Source organism: Alosa sapidissima, chromosome 5 (genome assembly GCF_018492685.1).
Source record: "Alosa sapidissima isolate fAloSap1 chromosome 5, fAloSap1.pri, whole genome shotgun sequence".
Lineage (NCBI taxonomy): Eukaryota > Metazoa > Chordata > Actinopteri > Clupeiformes > Clupeidae > Alosa > Alosa sapidissima.
Window position 1 is genome coordinate 24,570,781 of NC_055961.1, and position 19,127 is coordinate 24,589,907.

General features: G+C 46.5%; 1 protein-coding gene across 1 annotated transcript in view; it reads left to right on the plus strand.

The window, feature by feature from the left end:
- Positions 1-11,570, plus strand: part of klhl13 (kelch-like family member 13) — a 23,399-nt gene extending 11,829 nt beyond the window's left edge. The window contains exons 5-6 of the mRNA XM_042093356.1: positions 2,458-2,571; positions 10,095-11,570. Coding sequence (XP_041949290.1) covers positions 2,458-2,571; positions 10,095-10,585 — 605 coding nt within the window. The 3' untranslated portion in view covers positions 10,586-11,570. The remainder of the gene's footprint in view (positions 1-2,457; positions 2,572-10,094) is intronic.
- Positions 11,571-19,127: the final 7,557 nt, after the last annotated feature.

Sequence of the window (19,127 nt, forward strand, 5' to 3'; positions counted from 1 at the left end):
AGGTCGTTAGACCGTTGGGTAAAATCTCAAGACTCGGGGCAAAAAGGGCCATTTTGGCACCCCCTGCTCAGAACGTTCTGGAACAACTCCACGGCTGGATGCATCCTGCTTGGCTGACCACCTCTGTTGGTGGCCCTAGTTGTGTGTGTGTGTGTGTGTGTGTGTGTGTGTGTGTGTGTGTGTGTGTGTGTGTGTGTGTGTGTCCCTCCCTCTGCACCAAACCTCCTGTCTTCCCCATGGCCACTGTTTCCATGGCGATCACATCACCGTTGGTCAAGTGCCTCCGTGTGTCTCTGGGGCATGGATATTATAGCCTTTTGGTCAGTATGTGCTTTCACAGAATAAATAAACACCCCAACCCAGTTCAAACTAGTCTGCCGAGAATAATGACTTCCCATTTGCTGAATATTCCTTCCTCAAGTTGATTAATTGTCTTTGAGAAACTGAGAGAATGCAAAGTTTGTTTTTGTTTTTGTCCCCCTGAGGTACGTGCCCTCTTGGTAAGCTCCTCTTTGTAATTTCACATCCATGACTCCCAGGCCTCAGCGAGGCTTATTCTTTATATTCCGAAAATGCTTGCTTGTGTAAAATGGACCTACTGCTGCATCACCCTGTTAGACCTGGAGGTATCATCCCTACAGTAAATACACACACACACACACACACACACACACACACACACACACACACACACACACACACACACACACACACACACACACACACACACACACACACACAGAGAAGGGCATGCATATAGATAAACACATTCCTATCCTCTGCTTATCACTTTATCTAGGAGTTGGATGATCTATTAAAAGTAAACCCTCTTAATGAAAAGTTCTTTGACTTGTGTTTACATATGAGCCTTATCAGCTATGTAACACACCTACTCTTCGTCTACATAACAAACACCCACACATCTATTCTTCAAACAGAGGTGTGTGTGTGTGTATGTGGGCGCATATAGGGTTGTGAGACCTCTCCAAGTCTCTGATGCCTCTCTGCTGGTCCTTATTTAGCTCTTGTGTTTGCCCAGGAGCTCTGCCGCTAGTCACTTTAGTTCCATCCCTACCTTGAAGCATCAACACTCCAAGGAGATAAGTGTGTGTGTGTGTGTGTGTGTGTGTGTTTGGATGGGCTATTACTTCATTTAGGAGCTCTGGGAGGTTTCGTGAAGGCTCCAGTGTTCTTCTCCGTCTCCCTGGCTATTTAAAGGAAATTATTTAAGAATGACTAATGAGTTGGACGAGCGCAGCGGCAGTGGAGGAGCTGGCTGGTGCGGAGGTGTATTTGTGAAAAACCCCGGGACATGCATCCCCAGCCTCCGTAATCCAAATAATATTGTGGTGTTTTTTTTAAGTGATATTATCTCTTTCCTGTGTGTGTCTGTGGGGGAGTGAGAGAAAAGAGAAAATCGAGAGAACAAACGGAAGCAAGAGACAGACAGACAGACAGACAGACAGAGGGGGGGGGGGGGGGGGGGGTGTTGTGTGTGCGAGTTTGCATCATTTTAGCTGGTTTGATATGTTGGTACGTTGGATGTGGGTAGGACAGGGAGTTGAGTGTGTGTGTGTGTCAGAGAGAGAAAGTGAGAGAGAGCGAGAGAGCCACCAACACTGAAGCTCTTTCATCAGCAGAGAAATCCAAAAGAGGCTACATTAGCATGTCATCGCTAAAAATATTTGAAAAGACACACACACACAGTCTCAATGAAGAGATGAGTGGAAAACTCCTGAAAGTCACTGTGTCTTTCTGTGAAGCGCGTTGTGGTTTTCCTATTATTCCCCTTCATAAGACATTGGTTTGTTTGGGCTACATACATGATAAACGAGAGTGCCTGCCCTGGTAGTGTCTGTGTGAGTGTGATCTCTGGGTGTGTGTGTGTGTGTCTGTGTGTGAGTGCGAGAGCGATGAGACATGATGAATGCTATCGGCGCTGGGTGTATTTCTGCCTGGGTAAACACATGCATGGCAGAGGAAAGACACCCAGAGATGAGGTGAATGCACTCACCTCTGTTCACACTGCATAAACACAGCGAGAGCCCCAATTCTATTGCCTGCTGTGGTGTTGTGTGTGTAGACGTGTCAGTGTGTGAGAGAGAGTGGAATTGTGTGTGTGTGTGTGTGTGTGTGTCTGAGAGAGAGTGGAAGTGCGTGCGTGTCTGTGAGAGAGAGTGGAAGTGCGTGCGTGCCCGCGCACGCACACGTGTAAGAGAGAGGAATAGTGTGTGAGAGTGTGTATGTGTGTGTGAGCATGTGTGCTATATATTTACATATATATTTTCTAGGTGGTTGACTCGTCAGGTCCCATTGGTCCCAGTCTCAGTCTCACAGACGGTGGCAGTTAGCTGCTGTGTGCGGTGTGGAGCCCGTGTGCAGAGCTGGGCTGCAATGGCCCGTAATGACCGGATGCTAATGGTGTGGTTCCCCCTGTCTCTGTCTGTCCCCCTGCAGCCACTGTGGAATGCTACAACCCCAGGACCAACGAGTGGACGTACGTGGCCAAGATGAACGAGCCACACTACGGCCACGCAGGCACGGTCTACGGAGGACTCATGTACATTTCAGGTACACGCTGTGTGTGTGTGTGTGTGTGTGTGACACTTTTTGATATGTGTGAGTATGGGTATACATTAAAGAGCAAGAGTGTGTGTTTGTTGTTACTATTTTTTGAGTGAGTGAGTGATCGAGCAAGGGAGGTGTGTTTGTGTTTGTTTACGATGTGTTTGTGAGAGCCAGTGCTCATGAGAGATGGAGCGACAGGAGCAGAGAGACTGTGGAAGTAATTTGAAAGCACCATTTTAAATCTAATTAAAAGTTGGAAGTCGGGCCTAAAGGGAGCGCGGATGGAGGAGATGGCTTCTCCACCGCGACCTGCTCTGACCTCACAACACTCGCTCTGAGATCTCACTCTGTGTGTGTGTGTGTTGACTCACGTCTGTCTGTCTGTCTGTCTCCCTGGAGATGAGCATCACATCTCTGGAGCCGTTTGGGATGGGATGTGAGGAGCAGATGAGTGTTGTCTTGTTGACTGTGTGTGCTAATGAGATATGAGAGAGCCCCAGTGGCCTCTGTGGTCACAGCCTGAGCACACTCTTATTGCCAGGGCTTTATAGCATGCTATTCTATTGTTCCCTCTGTGTGTGTCTGTCTGTCTGTGTGTGTGTGTGTGTGTGTGTGTGTGTGTGTCTCACCACAGCTCTCGCAGTTTGGTTGTCTTTGTTGTCTCTTTTTTTCTTCTGTGTGTGTTGTATACATTATACATCACTGTCTGTCCAGCCCATCTAGCCCTTACAGTGTGTGTGTGTGTTTGCGCGCGCGTGTGTGTGTGTGTGTGTGTGTTTGCGTGTGTGTGTTTGCGCGTGTGTGTGTGTGTGTGTGTGTGTTTGCACGTGTGTGTGTTTGCGCGTGTGTGTGTGTGTGCGCGTGCTCGCGTGTGGGCGGTGTTTGCATGACTAAAATGTGTGATGGAGCGCACGGTGGCTTCTTCTCTCAGCTGCAGCCTGAGTTGGAGTCCGAGTTCAGCAGCCCAGCCTGGAATCAAAGCCTGCGCTCCACATCAACACACACACACACACACACACGCACACACATATACACATACCTGTACACACACATACACACATGCACACAGGCCAGCTCCACAGCATGGTTACACAGGAACTACACCACTGCTAAAGACTACTGCTCTCTCTCTCTTTCTTTCTCTCTCTCTCTCTGTCTTTGTCTCTCTCTTTCTGTTGCCCTGTCACTAGCTTTCTTGAATGTTCTCTCCATCCCCACCTTCACCTCTTTCTCCTTTCCCACCATGTTCTCTCGCTCATTTGAGAGTCTGTCTCTGTCGCTCCCTGTTCTTTTCTCTCCCTCGCTCTTTGTTTCTCCCTCGTTCCTCTTGCACTCTCCCATTGGTCCAAGCCGGCGCTGCTGCAATAATCCTGCATGTGTAGGATTCCAGCCGTCACTTGTTCTCCTCACAGGATTGCAACTCAAATCCCGCTTTATGGAGATGAGGCCCACTTTCTCCTTCTGTGACTAATAGAGAGAGAGGGAGAGAGAGGGAGAGAGAGGGAGAGAGAGGGAGGGAGAGAGAGAGAGAGAATGGGAGCGCGTTGGAGAACAAGGTAGATGACAAGCGGCTTGGTGTTAGAGAAAACCCTAATGTCTGCCTGAGAAAGGTGGAGACCTGGAAGGTGTCATATCTGCTGTGTCATTCAGCCTTCATCTTCTTCCTCAATCCAGTCTCACACACACACCACACCACACACACCACACACACCACACCTGTGTTGGGTCATAAATAAATGATTATGGGGGAGCAGGGGAGCTGGCATCCAGCACCGCATGCAGACCCAATGCCCACAAATATCCAGGATCCAGTCGGCCCTGAGGTAATAACCCAAACTCCTCACCCCATCTCTCTCCCACACATTTCCTGTCCATCAAAAAGGCTAAAAATTACTTAAAAAATTGAAATAAAAGAAACAGTAATGAATTATTTATTTAATTATTAATTAATGGGGTCTGTGCTTTGTTTCCTAACCTCAAAGTACTACTTGATTGTTGCTTGGTTTCCATGCAGCTCATTTGCATATTCTATGCATATTAGGGCTGTCACTTTTGTGAAAAAATCCTGTTCGATTTTTGAGACATAAGTGTTCATTGAATAGATTGTAAAATCGAATTTTTGTCTAAAGACATAAAGTGACCTACGTGCCCTAATGCATATTAATGAAAATTCGGCTCAAGAATGTACGCATCTGCGTACATTTCCATCCACTGTTAAAAAAGGACATTCTCCTAATTAGAGTTCTGAAGGTTGGGATGAAAATGTCATAAAGGCAACATTACGGAAACACGCAAGTACCGCTATAAATGTGAATAAATTGTTTCCATCAACCTTAATGGCATTAAGCAACCTTAATTGAGAGTTAATTCACCTCCGAATTCACTTCAAGCGAATTAAATTTCAATGTGCATTAGAATATTGAATGTGCATTTCATGTGTTTCCGGTCAGGATTTCTTGTTGGAATCAAAACGTGCATTAAAACATTGGCTGGAACCCCAGCTGCAGTGTCCTTCCCCTGGTCCTGCTCAGATGTTTCAGACCAGAAGAGGATCTCTCTGTTAGATGAGCAGTGCCACTCCAGTGTCTTCTGATCCATTACCATGACCTTGTGATGTTGCACGCGCTCAGTGGTCTTCAACCTCCCCTCGCTGCCTCTGAAGTCGGCTCATGTTTATTTATGCCAGGCCTTGATGGGAAGACCTCTGATCTATTTATAATAACATGCTTTTAGTTGGAGTCTTTTATTAAAGATCAGTGGGTAAGACCTACAATCCTTAACTTCTCACACAATGCCCTGGCACACACACACACAAACCCTTGACATGCAAAGAAGATTCTGGAGTCTGCCTCGTCTTTAATGCTTGAGGTAGTCCAGCTCAATTTAGCGTGAAGAAGCATTGCGCGTGAGAGCGTGGCTACAGGCTTGAAGGGTTGCCTCCCCTCCTCTTTCTCTCTCGCTCCATCTCTCTCTGCCTCTGTTTTGTGTCTATCTCCCTCTCTCTCTACACATCTCTCTCCCTCCCTCCCTCTCTCTCTGCACCTCTCTTTCTCTCTCTCTCTGTCTCTGCACCTCTCTCTCTCCCCAGCTTCTCCAGCATTAACCTAATTGTCTCTCTCTCTCACTCTCTCTCCCTCCCCCTCTCCCTCTCTCACTGCACCTCTCTCTGTCTCTATCTCTGCACCTCTCTATCTCCCCTTCTCTCTCTCTCTTTCTTTCTCCCTCCCCCCTCCCCCCTCCCTCTCTCACTGCACCTCTCTCTCTCTGTCTCTGCATCTCTCTATCTCCCCTTCTCTCTCTCTCTCTCTCTCTCTCTCTCTCTCTCTCTCTCTCTCTCTCTCTCTCTCTCTCTCTCTCTCTATCTCTCTCTCTCCCTCCCCCCTCCCTCTCTCGCTGCACCTTTCTCTCTCTCTCTCTCTCTCTCTCTCTCTCTCTCTCTGTCTCTGCATCTCTCTATCTCCCCTTCTCTCTCTCGTCGTTGAGTCCTGCTAGCTGCCTCCATGTTAACACATGCCCCATCCGCTGCCACCGGCCCATTTAACAAATAGTGCAGCGATCCACGGGAACATCCCCCCTCACCACCACCTACCCCTCTCTGATCTGACAGAGACCCCCCCCCCCTCCCACACACACACACACACACACACACACACACACACCCATCCCCCAGTGTCTGGGTAGAGATGGCACACCTGCCCACTCACAGTCAAACTTCGTCCAGCTTGTGCAGTGAACTGACTGCTACACAGAGAGGAGGTGATGTGCACAAGGCGTTGGTGTGCTACTCCATTTATTTGAAACATGACCTGTAGGCTCGAAGGTATTAGTCTTGATTCTGTTGGTTGTGTTGCTGTTGATGGAACCGGATGAAAGGAATGCAGCAGAAAGCTCAGTGTTCCTCATGTAGAGTTGTTGGCTTTATCAAAGGCTGTTGGCGTCCAACTAGTCTGAAAGCCAGTCAATAGAATATCCGCTTCAGGACTGACCCCTCAGAGTCTTTTATTTTATATCTCAGCATGCCAACTGGAGCAGAAATGTTTCCCTGACACTCGTCCCTCTCTCTCTCTCTGTCCCTCTCTCTCTCAATCTCTCTCTTTTTCACATCCCTCTCTGGGCAGCGTTTATGAGTATGTTTTTTGAAGTCTTTGTAAGGTGACTGGAGCTCTCGCGCTCACTTGTACATTCTGAGCTCAACACCCATGCAGCTGTGACACACACGTATGCACAGACACAATCAGATTTTATACCACTTTATAACACACACACACACACACACACACACACACACACACACACACGCGGAGACAGACAAACAATACAGATAGAAACTAATGGAACTTGTAGATAGATACAACCAGAATGTGTACACACACACACTCTCACTCACACGGTCTCTCGAATCTCCTAAACAGTGACACACATTTTCTCTCCATCTTAGGAACACACACATACAGACACACCTGGCTGTGTCCTCTCTCTCTCTCTCTCTCTCTCTCTCTCTCTCTCTCTCTCTCACACCCTGCACTACAGTATTTTTGGAACATGCTGAGCCTCCCGTTTTGCATCCATTGCCTTTTTCCCTTCCTGTGCTTTCTTCCTCCCCCCTTCTCTCTCTCTCTCTCTCTCTCTCTCTGCTGCTCCTCCTTTTTTCATCTCCTCTGTTCTCTCATCACTCAGTCGGACCTCTCTCGCTTTTCTCCACTATCTGTCTTGTTCTTTCACTTCCACTTCCGCTGTCTTTCTTTCATGTCCTCTCTTTCTTTCTTCTCTCATTTTCCCTCCCTCCCTCCCTCCATCTCTCTCTCTCTCCATCTGTCTATCTCTCTCCCTACCTATGGGAGGGCCCTGCCTTGAAAACCGAAAGACAACAATTTTACCACCAAAATTCTGTGGTTGATGTTTTTAGTAAGGTCCCACCTTTTAAAAGTTTTAGAATATCTTACTATCCTAGATTAAAAAAAAACACACATATTTAAACTTCTCTAAAACCCAACGCTCTGGCCATTAAATAGCCTTAGTTGCTGAAATGGCTTTAAATTAAACAAACAAACTACCTATGGGAGGACTGGTGCATGTGATCAGTCATGCCGTAATGTAATGCCTGTATGTAGATACTCCAGTGTGGGGCAGCGGCGCTGCAGCCCCATAATGGCTGGATGTGAAGATCCTCTCTGTCTGTTGAAGAGAATGGCAACAGCAGGAAGAACAAAAAGAGGCTCATCCGCCGGCATCAAAAGCAGCAACCCCCCCCCCCCCCCACCCCACCACCCCATTCAGTGTGCCGGGGAGTGGATGAGGAAGACCTGAGCCAACACACACACACACACATTCACTCAGAGGCAGAGAGAAGGGGGGAAATATCAGCTTGGGCACGGAGATCAATCAGCCGCACGCTTCTGTCATTGGCTCCTCTATCCTCTCCCATCGCATGCATTTGTACCTCTGCCATGAATTGAATTTAATTGAATCTCATTTTGTTATTCAATTATCTCATTTATTTTTCTGTCTGTCTGTCTCTTTCATTTTTTCCCCATGTTCCTCTGTTCCTTGTTCTTTCTTCAAACGGTCATCCCCCTCTCTGCTGGCATGGACCCGTCCTGTCTTGTTTTTCTTTCATTGCCCTTTCATAAAGGTTTTAATATCCTCCCTTCCCCTCCTCCCTCCCTTCACCATTCCCTCTTTCTCTCTGTCTCTCACACACACCCCTCTCAATCACTTACTGACACACACACACATATACACACAATTATGTTCAGGGAATAATATACCTCTTCCTGCACCCAGTGGTGTGTGTGTGCGTGTGTGTGTGTGCGTGCATGTGTGAGCAGTCGTGTACCAGAGACGAACCACACTCATCCATCACTCTTTCATTAACACGATGCACGGAGTCAGGGAGATGGAGGGAGTGATGTTATTATGGGATAGAACAGAGACAGAATAGGACTCCATATATGAAGAGTGGCATGGACAGAAAATACATATGGAAAGAAAGAATGCAGATGGAGGGAGAAGTAAACACAGAGAGAAAGAAACAGATTAAGAGGATGGAGGAGATGGAGAGAGAGAAAGGAAGAGGGAGAGGGAGGGAGGGAAGGATGACAACAAAGATTAAGAACAAATGGGGTGCAAGACGGAGAGCGCAAGTGAATGGACAGATTCTGCGAGAGCAGTGGACAGATGGAGAAAGACAAATGGGAAGACATGAAGGGAGACGGAGGGAGAGCGCACGCCAGAGGAAAGAAAGATGGAGACGTGTCTCTGAGCGTCGTCTCGCTCGCTCTGCGTTCAGCATGCATTGCAGATGCTCGCGGAACTGACGCGCACACACACACACACACACACACACACACACACACACACACACACACACACACACACACACACACACACACACACACAGCGTTTCTGCTCTGCAGGGGGGAGTAAAGGGAGAGGGTGGGGGATGGGGGGGGTCTGACTGGATCCCGCCCAGATGCATGCTGGGATTGTGCTCCTCTTTATTTTCAGCCCTCCCTGTAGACATGTCCTGTTTTCCCCTCCTTTTCCTTCTCCCTCACTCCGTCTCAGTCACCACTCAGCAACTTATAGTGTGTGTGTGTGTGTGTGTGTGTGCGCACACACATTTATTATTGTGTGTATGTAGGGCTATTAGTGTGTGTTTGTGTGTGTCTGTGTTTACATTACTCTACATTATTCAGTGCTCACTGGGTGTAGAATAATGTGCTTTGAAGGATGTGTGTGTGTGTGTGTGTGTGTGTGCGCGCATGCGCGTGTGTGCATTATTCAGAGATTTCCTAATGTGATGAAAAGCTCAGTCAGTGGTGTGTGTTTGAAATGCCAGGTGTTAACCCACAAACACACACTTGCTCACTTCTCCCATGCACATTTATCATACAAACACACGTCGGAGACACACCAACAAGAGTCCATCTGCACCGTCCCACATTCTGATGCTTGTTGTCAAAGCGTCTTCTCTTTCCTTGGCTTCATCTGTGTCTCAATCATCCTCACCCCCCCCCCCCCTTCTCTCTCTCTCTCTCTCTCTCTCTCTCTCTCTCTCTCTCTCTCTCTCTCTCTCTCTCTCTCTCTCTCTCTCTCAGCGCTGAAGGGAGAGAGGCTTAGTCCTGCTTTAGTGGCACCGTTATTAAAACGCCACCAGGTTGTTTTCACAGCCTGACTGATTAATGCCACTGCTCTGCTCTGCTCCTCATTGTGTGTGTGTGTGTGTTTTTGGGACGGAGCTAGTGATCCGCCTTGCTCTCTTTTGATTACTGTGTTTTTGTTGTCTAACTAGCAAAATACTCTTAATTGGTGCCACCAGTGATCTGCATATGTGTTTGTGTGAGAGAGAGAGAGAGAGTGTGTGAGTGTGGGTGCATGTGTGTGTGCATGCGTACAAATGACATGCATTTTGATGATGATTAGTTATTGTCTCATTTATTCAGAGGGATTGTTGGTTGGTCGCGTGTGCGTGCGTGCGTGCGTGTAATGTTTATGTCCCCTCCTTCCCCCCTCTTGTCTCCTAGGCGGCATCACCCATGACACCTTTCAGAAGGAGCTAATGTGCTTCGACCCGGACTCGGACAAGTGGACGCAGAAGGCGCCCATGACCACGGTGCGCGGGCTCCACTGCATGTGCACGGTGGCCGACCGGCTCTACGTGATCGGCGGCAACCACTTCCGGGGCACGAGCGACTACGACGACGTGCTGACGTGCGAGTACTACAGCCCGTCGCTGGACATGTGGACGCCCATCGCCGCCATGCTGCGCGGCCAGAGCGACGTGGGCGTGGCCGTCTTCGAGAACAAGATCTACGTGGTGGGAGGCTACTCGTGGAACAACCGCTGCATGGTGGAGATCGTGCAGAAGTACGACCCGGAGAAGGACGAGTGGCACAAGGTGTTTGACCTGCCCGAGTCGTTGGGCGGCATCCGGGCGTGCACGCTGACCGTCTACCCGCCCGAGGACCTGTCGGCCGGCTCACCCACGCGAGAATCGCCGCTGTCAGCGCCTTGAGAATGGAGAGGGGGGGAGGATCAAGAGAGAGACTGATAGACTGATAGAGACAGAGTTATAAACAGAGAGAGAGCGAGAGAGGTTCATGAGAGAACAAACTGAAGGACAATATGGACGGACGGATGGATACGCAGCCTGGCCCCCCTCCTTTACCCCCCGTCACTCCATCCCTCCTTCTCACCCCTTTGTCTGGATATTAAAAATTGCCCCCCCCCCCCCCCCCATCCTTGACACCCGTTACACTACACACACACACACACACATACACACATATACACACACACACATGCCTGCACATACACTCCTGTATACATGATTTGCACTTCCCTGTTGGACTGATGAAGGCGCCTTCAGTGACACCCTTAAGGATCATGCCACTGCCCTGCTTCACCTTGAGCTGTGCAGAAAATTACACCATTTTCCCACCATTCTATTGCCCCAGAAACGATGAGGAAAAAAAACGAAATACTGAAGTTTTTCGGTTTGGCAACCTAATTACATGTTCATGTTGCATACTCCTTTTTTTCTTTCATTTCTTCTCGGCAGCAAACACACACACACACACACACACACAGACACAGACACAGACACAACACACACACACACACACACAGACACAGACACAGACACATATATACGGTCACACATTGACTTGAATGAAAACGAGTGACTTTGCAATTCAACTTTTCTACCTGATGTCTTTTGAATTTATTATTATTATTATTATGTCAGATGGATTTTTTGTTTTTGTTTTGTTTTATTTTATGTTGGTCTGCGGCAGGTGAGGGGGCTGACCTCACAGGACAGGTCGAAGGTTAAAGGTGAAACTCAGAGGGTGGCCCGGCGCCCCGTCCCACACTCACCCTCTCAACCCACCCACCCCCCTCCCCCCAGTACCCTCTTTTTATCAGTTCTTCTTCCTGCTCTTGAACTGTTCGAAAAAATGGTGTTTTATAAGTTTAATAAATGAGATTTACTAAAAAAAATATATATATATCTGACTCTGTGTGAAGTCTGGACACATCTGCACTACACAAGACACACTCAAAGGTGATCGGTTTTACACTGAAACATTCTCACATTCATTCCTTCATGTCTGAGTCTCTCACACCTTCACTTTTTACTTTCGCTCTTCTCCCTTATCTATAGTACTTATTCCTACCACACCAAAACAGAAGTGTCGCCAAGGTGACCCCACAATCTGGCTATATACAGTATGTGTTTGTGTGTGTGTGTGTGGGAAAGCCCTCAGTAGTGACATATGGTCCAGCCTGTGTGTTAATCTTCCTCACACTTGGACTGGAAGCTCAGCAGCCGCCCCCTGTCATACTCACCTTCTGTCCTGTTTCCAGTGGAACCTACCTACCATTGTGTGTGTGTGTGTGTGTTGTAGAGCAAGAGGCTCAGCGTGCTTCATCATGGAGAGAGTGAGCGTATTTGTGAGAGAAAAAGAGAAAAAAATAGCACAGCAAGACTTTGATTTTTATACGTTTTGACAGAAGGAACAGCATTACATCTGTGTATGGCCAAGTCTTTTTTTGCTCACACACAGTGTTAGCGGGCGCATGTGTGTGTGTGTGTGTGTCTTCTCCACCTGCCTACCTCGATACCTGTGCCTAGGGCTGCAGCTATTTTCATCCAGGCCAGAGCACAACCCCGAGATACAGTTCAAGGCCACATAGTGTGTGTGTGTGTGTGTGTGTGTGTGTGTGTGTCTAGTAAAGTGAGGGTAGACTATATGTGAGTTAACGAGAATTTGTGTGTACGTGTGTGTGTGTGTGTGTGTGTGTGTGTGTGTGTTTGCTTGCTCTGCTGTTGTGGGTTTTTGTAAGTCACATGGGGCCATGGTTAGATGAAGGCCGGTGTTGAGGCTTAGGCAAAGACCAGCAATCTTACCCCAACTGTACAGTACACTTAAATGAAATGATCTGTACAAAATCACTGACTTGGCCTGTTGTTGTTATGATTATGGACCCTTTCAAGAGAGTTCCATTATCAGCATCATAGTTGGCCCCACAAGACTTCCGTTTTAACATTCCATATGTTATCTTAATGCAGAGGAAGTAGATTGGGGCCCAAATAGAACGTTCAAGCATTGTTTTTGTTTACCTTGTTGAAAGGGTCTATATCCAAACGCTTCATTTCTGTCCATGCTGTCATTCTTACTCACTCCCCTTTGGGTTAAGCTCCACCCAGGAATTCTACTGAAGGTCCAAGGTTTCAGGATAACTAAAGCTGAGTGACAGGAGAAGAAGGGAGGATGAATTGCGAAAGACAAAGAGAGCGGAGGAGGGAACGGAGAGATGGAGAACCTGGAGGAGGGAGAGGACAGGAGAAATGGAGAGAATAAAGATGGAAGTGTGTCCTTGGTACTGGCGGAACGGAAAGTTTTCGGTCTTTCCTTTTTTTTCTGTTACTTGAATGCACAGATGCTCTGTATTAGAGAGGAACTGTCAGAGACAGAGAGGTAAGCAGTCGTATCAATAAAATTGATCGGTATCCGATCAGCAGCAAATTCATTTCATGAGCCAATAATCTTAACAATCATGGAGAGTACAGCTTGTATAAGTGTGCTTTTGATTTTCTATTTCATGCTTAAAAGCTGAGCTCTCCCAACTGGGTGTTTGTATGTGTTTCTGTCCATCCACACAAGAGCACACACCCAGCCACCCACACACACACACGCACGCACACACACACTCTGAAGGTATTACCTTTCCCCGGGTCTTTGATTAGCCATTTATCTTCCCGACTCCTGCTTGTGTGGAAAGTGAGTGACCCAGCAAATGATTTATGGACGTCCCTACTATCTCTCGCCCTCCTCCAGGAATGCACACAGGACCACCAGAGCTGCCCAGGGCCACTGGAAGACACCGCTCTTTACAGTCAGTCAATTAGAAAACTTAGATGGCAACACTTTAGTTGAAGGATATCGACATAAGGATTTTATAGTCTATTTATTATATTTATATATGTTATATCTATTTATTTATTATATAATCTATTTACCAGAGTAATGCATGTGTTTATGAAGAGCTTGCATATGTATTCAAAACATGGCACAGACCTGACAAAAACATAACATGTTGATACAGTATGTGGTATTGTCATGTTCTAGTACACTGTGTGGTGCGATTCAGCAACGTGTGGCTCTTGCTTTTATAGTTTCCTTTGTGACGAGCTCTTCATAAATGTTCAGATAATGCCTACATGTTTAAATGCTGGTTATAGAATCTGTGTTGGTATCCTTCAAATGATGTGTTACCAAATGTTTTGGCTGAAATATATTGCCCTGTAGCCTACATCATGAGTACCATTGACTGTGTGATACAGTTTGTTTTATGCAGTTATTGATGTATACCATTAGACTTCAAAACACAAGCTTGCATGCCACATTAGATGACATAAAAGGGCAAATAAAGTGGCAGGTAAGTGGCATAGATAAGATAAAGATCTCCTCATATTATGTTCTTTTGTAAGGTCTGAGTGGCTTAACTTTTTTTTTTTTTAGTATATTTTTTAGCTTTTTTACCTTTATTTGGACAGGACAGTGGAGAGTGACAGGAAGCAAGCGGGAGAGAGAGAGACGGGATGGGATCGGGAAATAATGGCAGGTTGGATTCGAACCTGGGTCCCCCTGGGCACTCGGACCCGTATATGGTACAGGCGCTGTAGCCTGCTGTGCAACCCCGCCCCCCCCCCCCCCCCGGCTGTCCTTTTTGAAAAGTATTTTCTCTATTCAGACTTCATTGTAGTTCTTTACACAGGCAGAAAGGCAGAAGAACATCGTGGAAACATTGGACACGTTCAAGTAGCATGCTCTTCACAGGCTGTCTACCATGCTTATTTGTCTCCCTGAGTATCAAAAGAGAGGAAGAGATTTCAATATTCCCTCATCTTTGAAAGCACCATTCAAAAGTTTTACAAATGCAGAACACTTTGGACAGCAAGCCTTCAGGGCCTGTAAGTAAAGATTTGTTTCTTACCATTCATCTTATTTTGGAGATTTGTCTCTTACACGTAAAGACAGAATTCATACAAGTAATTAAAAAATGTCTTGCTGTCTAGATCAAATTCTAATAGACACCATGGCCCATATTAAAGACAGGCATGCGTAAATATTTAAGTGTGCTGCTCGGGAGGTGGCCTATGCTCCCGCCCTTAGATGTTAAATAAATTTAATGAATCCTCAGTGGACGCATGAGTCTTCAAAGCGATTTCAAGGAATTTGGCCTCCTGGTCCCACTGGGAGCTCACATCCCAACATGGCTTCTCACATCGGCTCCAGACGCTGGGCGCTTAACCATTGCAGCATCTCCCTGCATCCTCACTCTATGTGTGTCAGACCCCAGGAATAGGCCTGCAGTGTTGGGCTTTTGGTGAAACAAGTTAAGCAAACTGCCATGTTCCAAAGAAATGAAAAAAAAAAATATTCTGATTAAAGATTAAAAAAAATGTCTTTTGGACTAGTTACGGGGCAACTGAACTGTCAACGCTGCCTGTCTACTACAAAAACCAATCAGGAATCACTCCATCCAACTTATGCATCTGTAGTCTATTGCCCAAAGAAAAGTATAGGCTTGGTGCAAGTTGTCAAGATGCGCTTACATCAGCGTTAACTCCTCACTGATTTAAATTTATATTCCAGTGCTTATTTCCATCTCAGTGCTTTTAAATAGACCAAGGTGATCAAGTCTGGAGCAGAGGGCTTGAACAAGGACATCAGTATTCTTTGTGGGTAGGACGCCGCGACCATAGTGATGCTATAATTGATTATTACAGTCAGTGAGTGGTGAAGATGCGCCCTGAATTTTTACCGTGTCAATGAGCAAGTATTAAGCAGTAATGTTTTTTAATGAAACCTTTAAAAGGGACAAGAAAAACAAATATTGTTTACCCTCATTGGCCTGGAATAAGCTGAATTGGCACATAGAGAGCCCTGTGTGGAATTATATTAACATGGTGTTGGGATAGAGATGAGCGCTTTCACATTCATGAGCACAGAAAGAGCCCTCGGCTGACGAATTATCCTTCCTCTGCTGTGCTCCGTGGCCTGTTAGCCTCTCTGTTCGCTACCTATTTGTCTGTTTCCACCTCCCCCGTGCCCCACCATCTCCTTTCAGTGTGTTATGTGTTTACTCATTCCTATTGATTTTTTTGTTTGTGCATGCAGGGGGGATGGGGGGTGGAGGTTGAGTCTCCTAAATAAACATCCAGTGGAAAATTGACTGGCATGGGACCAGTGCATTATTATTGGCTATGTGAGCATGTGCGGGGGGGGAGGGGGGGGGGGGAGGCTGCCTGTGTTTCAATTTGCGTGTGTCTGCACTGAGTTGTCTCAGTGGGGTTCCATGGGTAAGCATGTAGCCTAGATGGTGCTCACACGAACGGTTGATGAGGTAGAGGGGTTTTGTCAGTGTACAGTATATTTGTGTTTGTGAAAAAGATATTATCATACTGGGGCAGTCTCAATTTAAATGTTCTGCTGCTTGACCTTCATGCATGACTGGCTCTTGTCCACCTTCCTGCTGAGTTTGTGTGTGTGTATGAGCTCTTTCATGGATTTGTAGAGACCTCAATGTGCATGTACCAACTGTAAATATTGACCTTGAATAATTAACATAAGCTACTCTGCATGTCGGTGTGAATGTTTATGTGGGTGTTCCCGGTCCCATTTAGAATTCCTGATTGTTTGTCTGTTGTGTATATGGAACCACTTTCTTCTTATGTGTAGTCTGTACACACAAAGGATTGTGTGTGTGTGTGTGTGTGTGTGTGTGTGTGTGTGCGCGCACCTACTGTAGCACACCTATGAGACTTGGCAATTTCACAGGTACAAGGTCTCATGCATGCAAATGATCTAAACATCAATACCCCAAAACAAACTCCTTAGTGTGTGTGCGTGTGTGTGTGCATGCAAATTGGTAGTATAGGATAGAATGGAATCGGCTGACTTCCAAACATGTTGCATGCACACCAGCGAACTGTCTTACATGTACTTGCACAGAGATTGATGTCTAGGTTTTAATTTATGGATGGGAATTTCTCCCTATGTGCCCAAAATTCAAATGACCATGTCCCGCCTGCACACCCTTGTTTTTAACAGAGCTCAGGGCCATTTGGAGAAATGACTGCAATTCACACATCACTTTGTTGTGATTTTGCTGGTGAGTTGTCACAACATGTTTTTCTCATCACTAATGTAGAGCATTCTCTCTCTCTCTCTCTCTCTGTATCATGTGCACATTTGTGGGTATTCTTAATTAGTTGTTTCTGACTGTCCAATCCAATCCTGCATGAGGAGCACAGGAGAGGTGTATGTATGTGTGCTGTGTGTTCTCCTCCGTCTCTCCCTCCCTCGCTCCTTCCTTCCCGTCTCCAACCCCATCCTTCCACCGTGGGAATGAGTGGATCTGTCAGCTTTGTCACAGAGAGAGAGGGAGAGAGAAGACAGAGAGAGAGGAGAGAGCTGAGGGTTTTTTTTTTTTCACCTGCAGTGCTCACACAAACATAGCTCTCTCTAGGGTACTACTGGTCTCTAACAGTACAACCCCACTTTTCTTGCCTTTTTGTGTCTATGAGTTCTGGAATGCATGCATGTGTGAGAGTTTATATTATGTGCATTTCAAATCAATTACAAACCAAATACATGAATGTGAGTAGGAGGCTTTCTCATGGTTTTGTGGAACGGAGTGGTACATGGACCTCATGGGAAGTGCATAGAGTCATGAAGGCACATTCCGACTCTAGCCTACATTAATTATGTCTATGTAAAACAGCAATTCATCTTTCATCATTAGCAATGAAGTACATGCAAGATTACGATCTGCAGATTAATTGAAGTCAGGATGTGTTGAATGTGATTTACTCAATGTTTGGTCAATATTATTTATGTCATAAGATGTATACACAAACATGTTATGAAAATGAAACAGCAGAAGACTGACTACTGGAACCTGACCCTTAATATAGCCAGTAAATCCAAGTCAAGCAGTGTAGTCATATTTAACAGAAACTAATTTAATTGTGACTCACTGACCAGCTGAATCATTTACAATTATTAGGTCCACATGTGTGTGTGTGTGTGTGTGTTAGCTAGCCTTCATATGACCCAGCCATATCATCTTCCATTTTGTGCGTGTGTGTGTGTGCATACGTGTGTATGTGTGAACAGCAAAGTAATGAGGCGTTAACTAGCCTAATTCCAACCTCACACTTCACATAGCCTTAGAGTCTCAGGCACCATCTTAGCAGTGCTGCTTCCAGAGAACACTCTGTTCCGCAAATCACTGGTAGGGTGAATACCCTCTGGTCAGATGTGATGTGGTGGCCTCCTCAGTTATTCAAATGGCTAAGATGTTGTTTTCCACATAAAAAGACACACCAGTCACTGCAATGAGTTGTGTGTGTGTGTGTGTGTGTGTGTGTGTGTGTGTGTGTGTGTGTGTGTGTGTGTGTAAGAGAGATAACACTAAGCCCAAGTAAACAGAGTGAAATATTTGGAAATGCATTCAAACAAGCAGATTCACACATGCAGTCTCTCTCTCTCTCTCTCTCTCTCTCTCTCTCTCTCTCTCTCTCTCTCTCTCTCTCTCTCTCTCTCTCTCTCTCTCTTTTGTTTTCTCTCTCTCTCTCTCTCTCTCTCTCTCTGTGTGTGTGTGTGTGTCCCACCACCCTAGCCCCCACCCCTACATCAGCCCATGTCATGTTCCAGCCCCGGAGCTCTTGGCTCTATTAACATGAGGAGTGCAGCAGACTGCACCATTACACTGACGCCCAGGGGGGCCACCCGTCTCTGAGCCACTTGTCACGCAAAGGGCGGAAAAGAGAGGGAGCGAGAGTGACAGAGACACACAGAGAGAGAGAAAACAAAAGAGAGAGAGAGAGAGAGAGAGAGAGAGAGAGAGAGAGAGAGACACACACAGTTAGGCAGTTTCATGTAGACACTCACATATATATAAATATAGGCCACTCTCAAAGCAGATGCATATTGACACTCATGCACTTCATTGCGTGTGTGTGTGTGTGTCTGTGTGCTCAAAAATACTTTGTCCGTTATTGCTGCCCTGGGCGTGGATCTCCCACAGACATCCTCTTCCAAATGCACATGCATACATATACACCCAAACACAGACACACACAACACACAAACTCTCTACCCCTCCCTCCTTTTCTCTTTCTCTATCCTCCTCGCTCTCCCTCCGTTCCTCTCTCTCTCTCTCTCTCTCTCTCTCTCTCTTCCGCCCTCCCTCCATCTCCACCACTTCATTTCATACATCTGGCTGTTGCTGTTGCCTCCCTGACCTTTCCTTAACATATTTAACTGGTTGAATCAATCTCACCGTGGAAGCCTCCCAGGACGTTTATGAGAGAAATGTTCCCCATCACTGGCGGAGGCCGCGTTGGCTGCGGATGCTAAACCCTCTGGCTGAATCCAAGGCTTTGTCAAACAGAGCAGGTACCCTCGGCATCATAAATGCCACCCTAATCTACTGTCTGACTCCCATGCTCGCCTGACACCTCTTCTCTCCGTGGCTTTGAC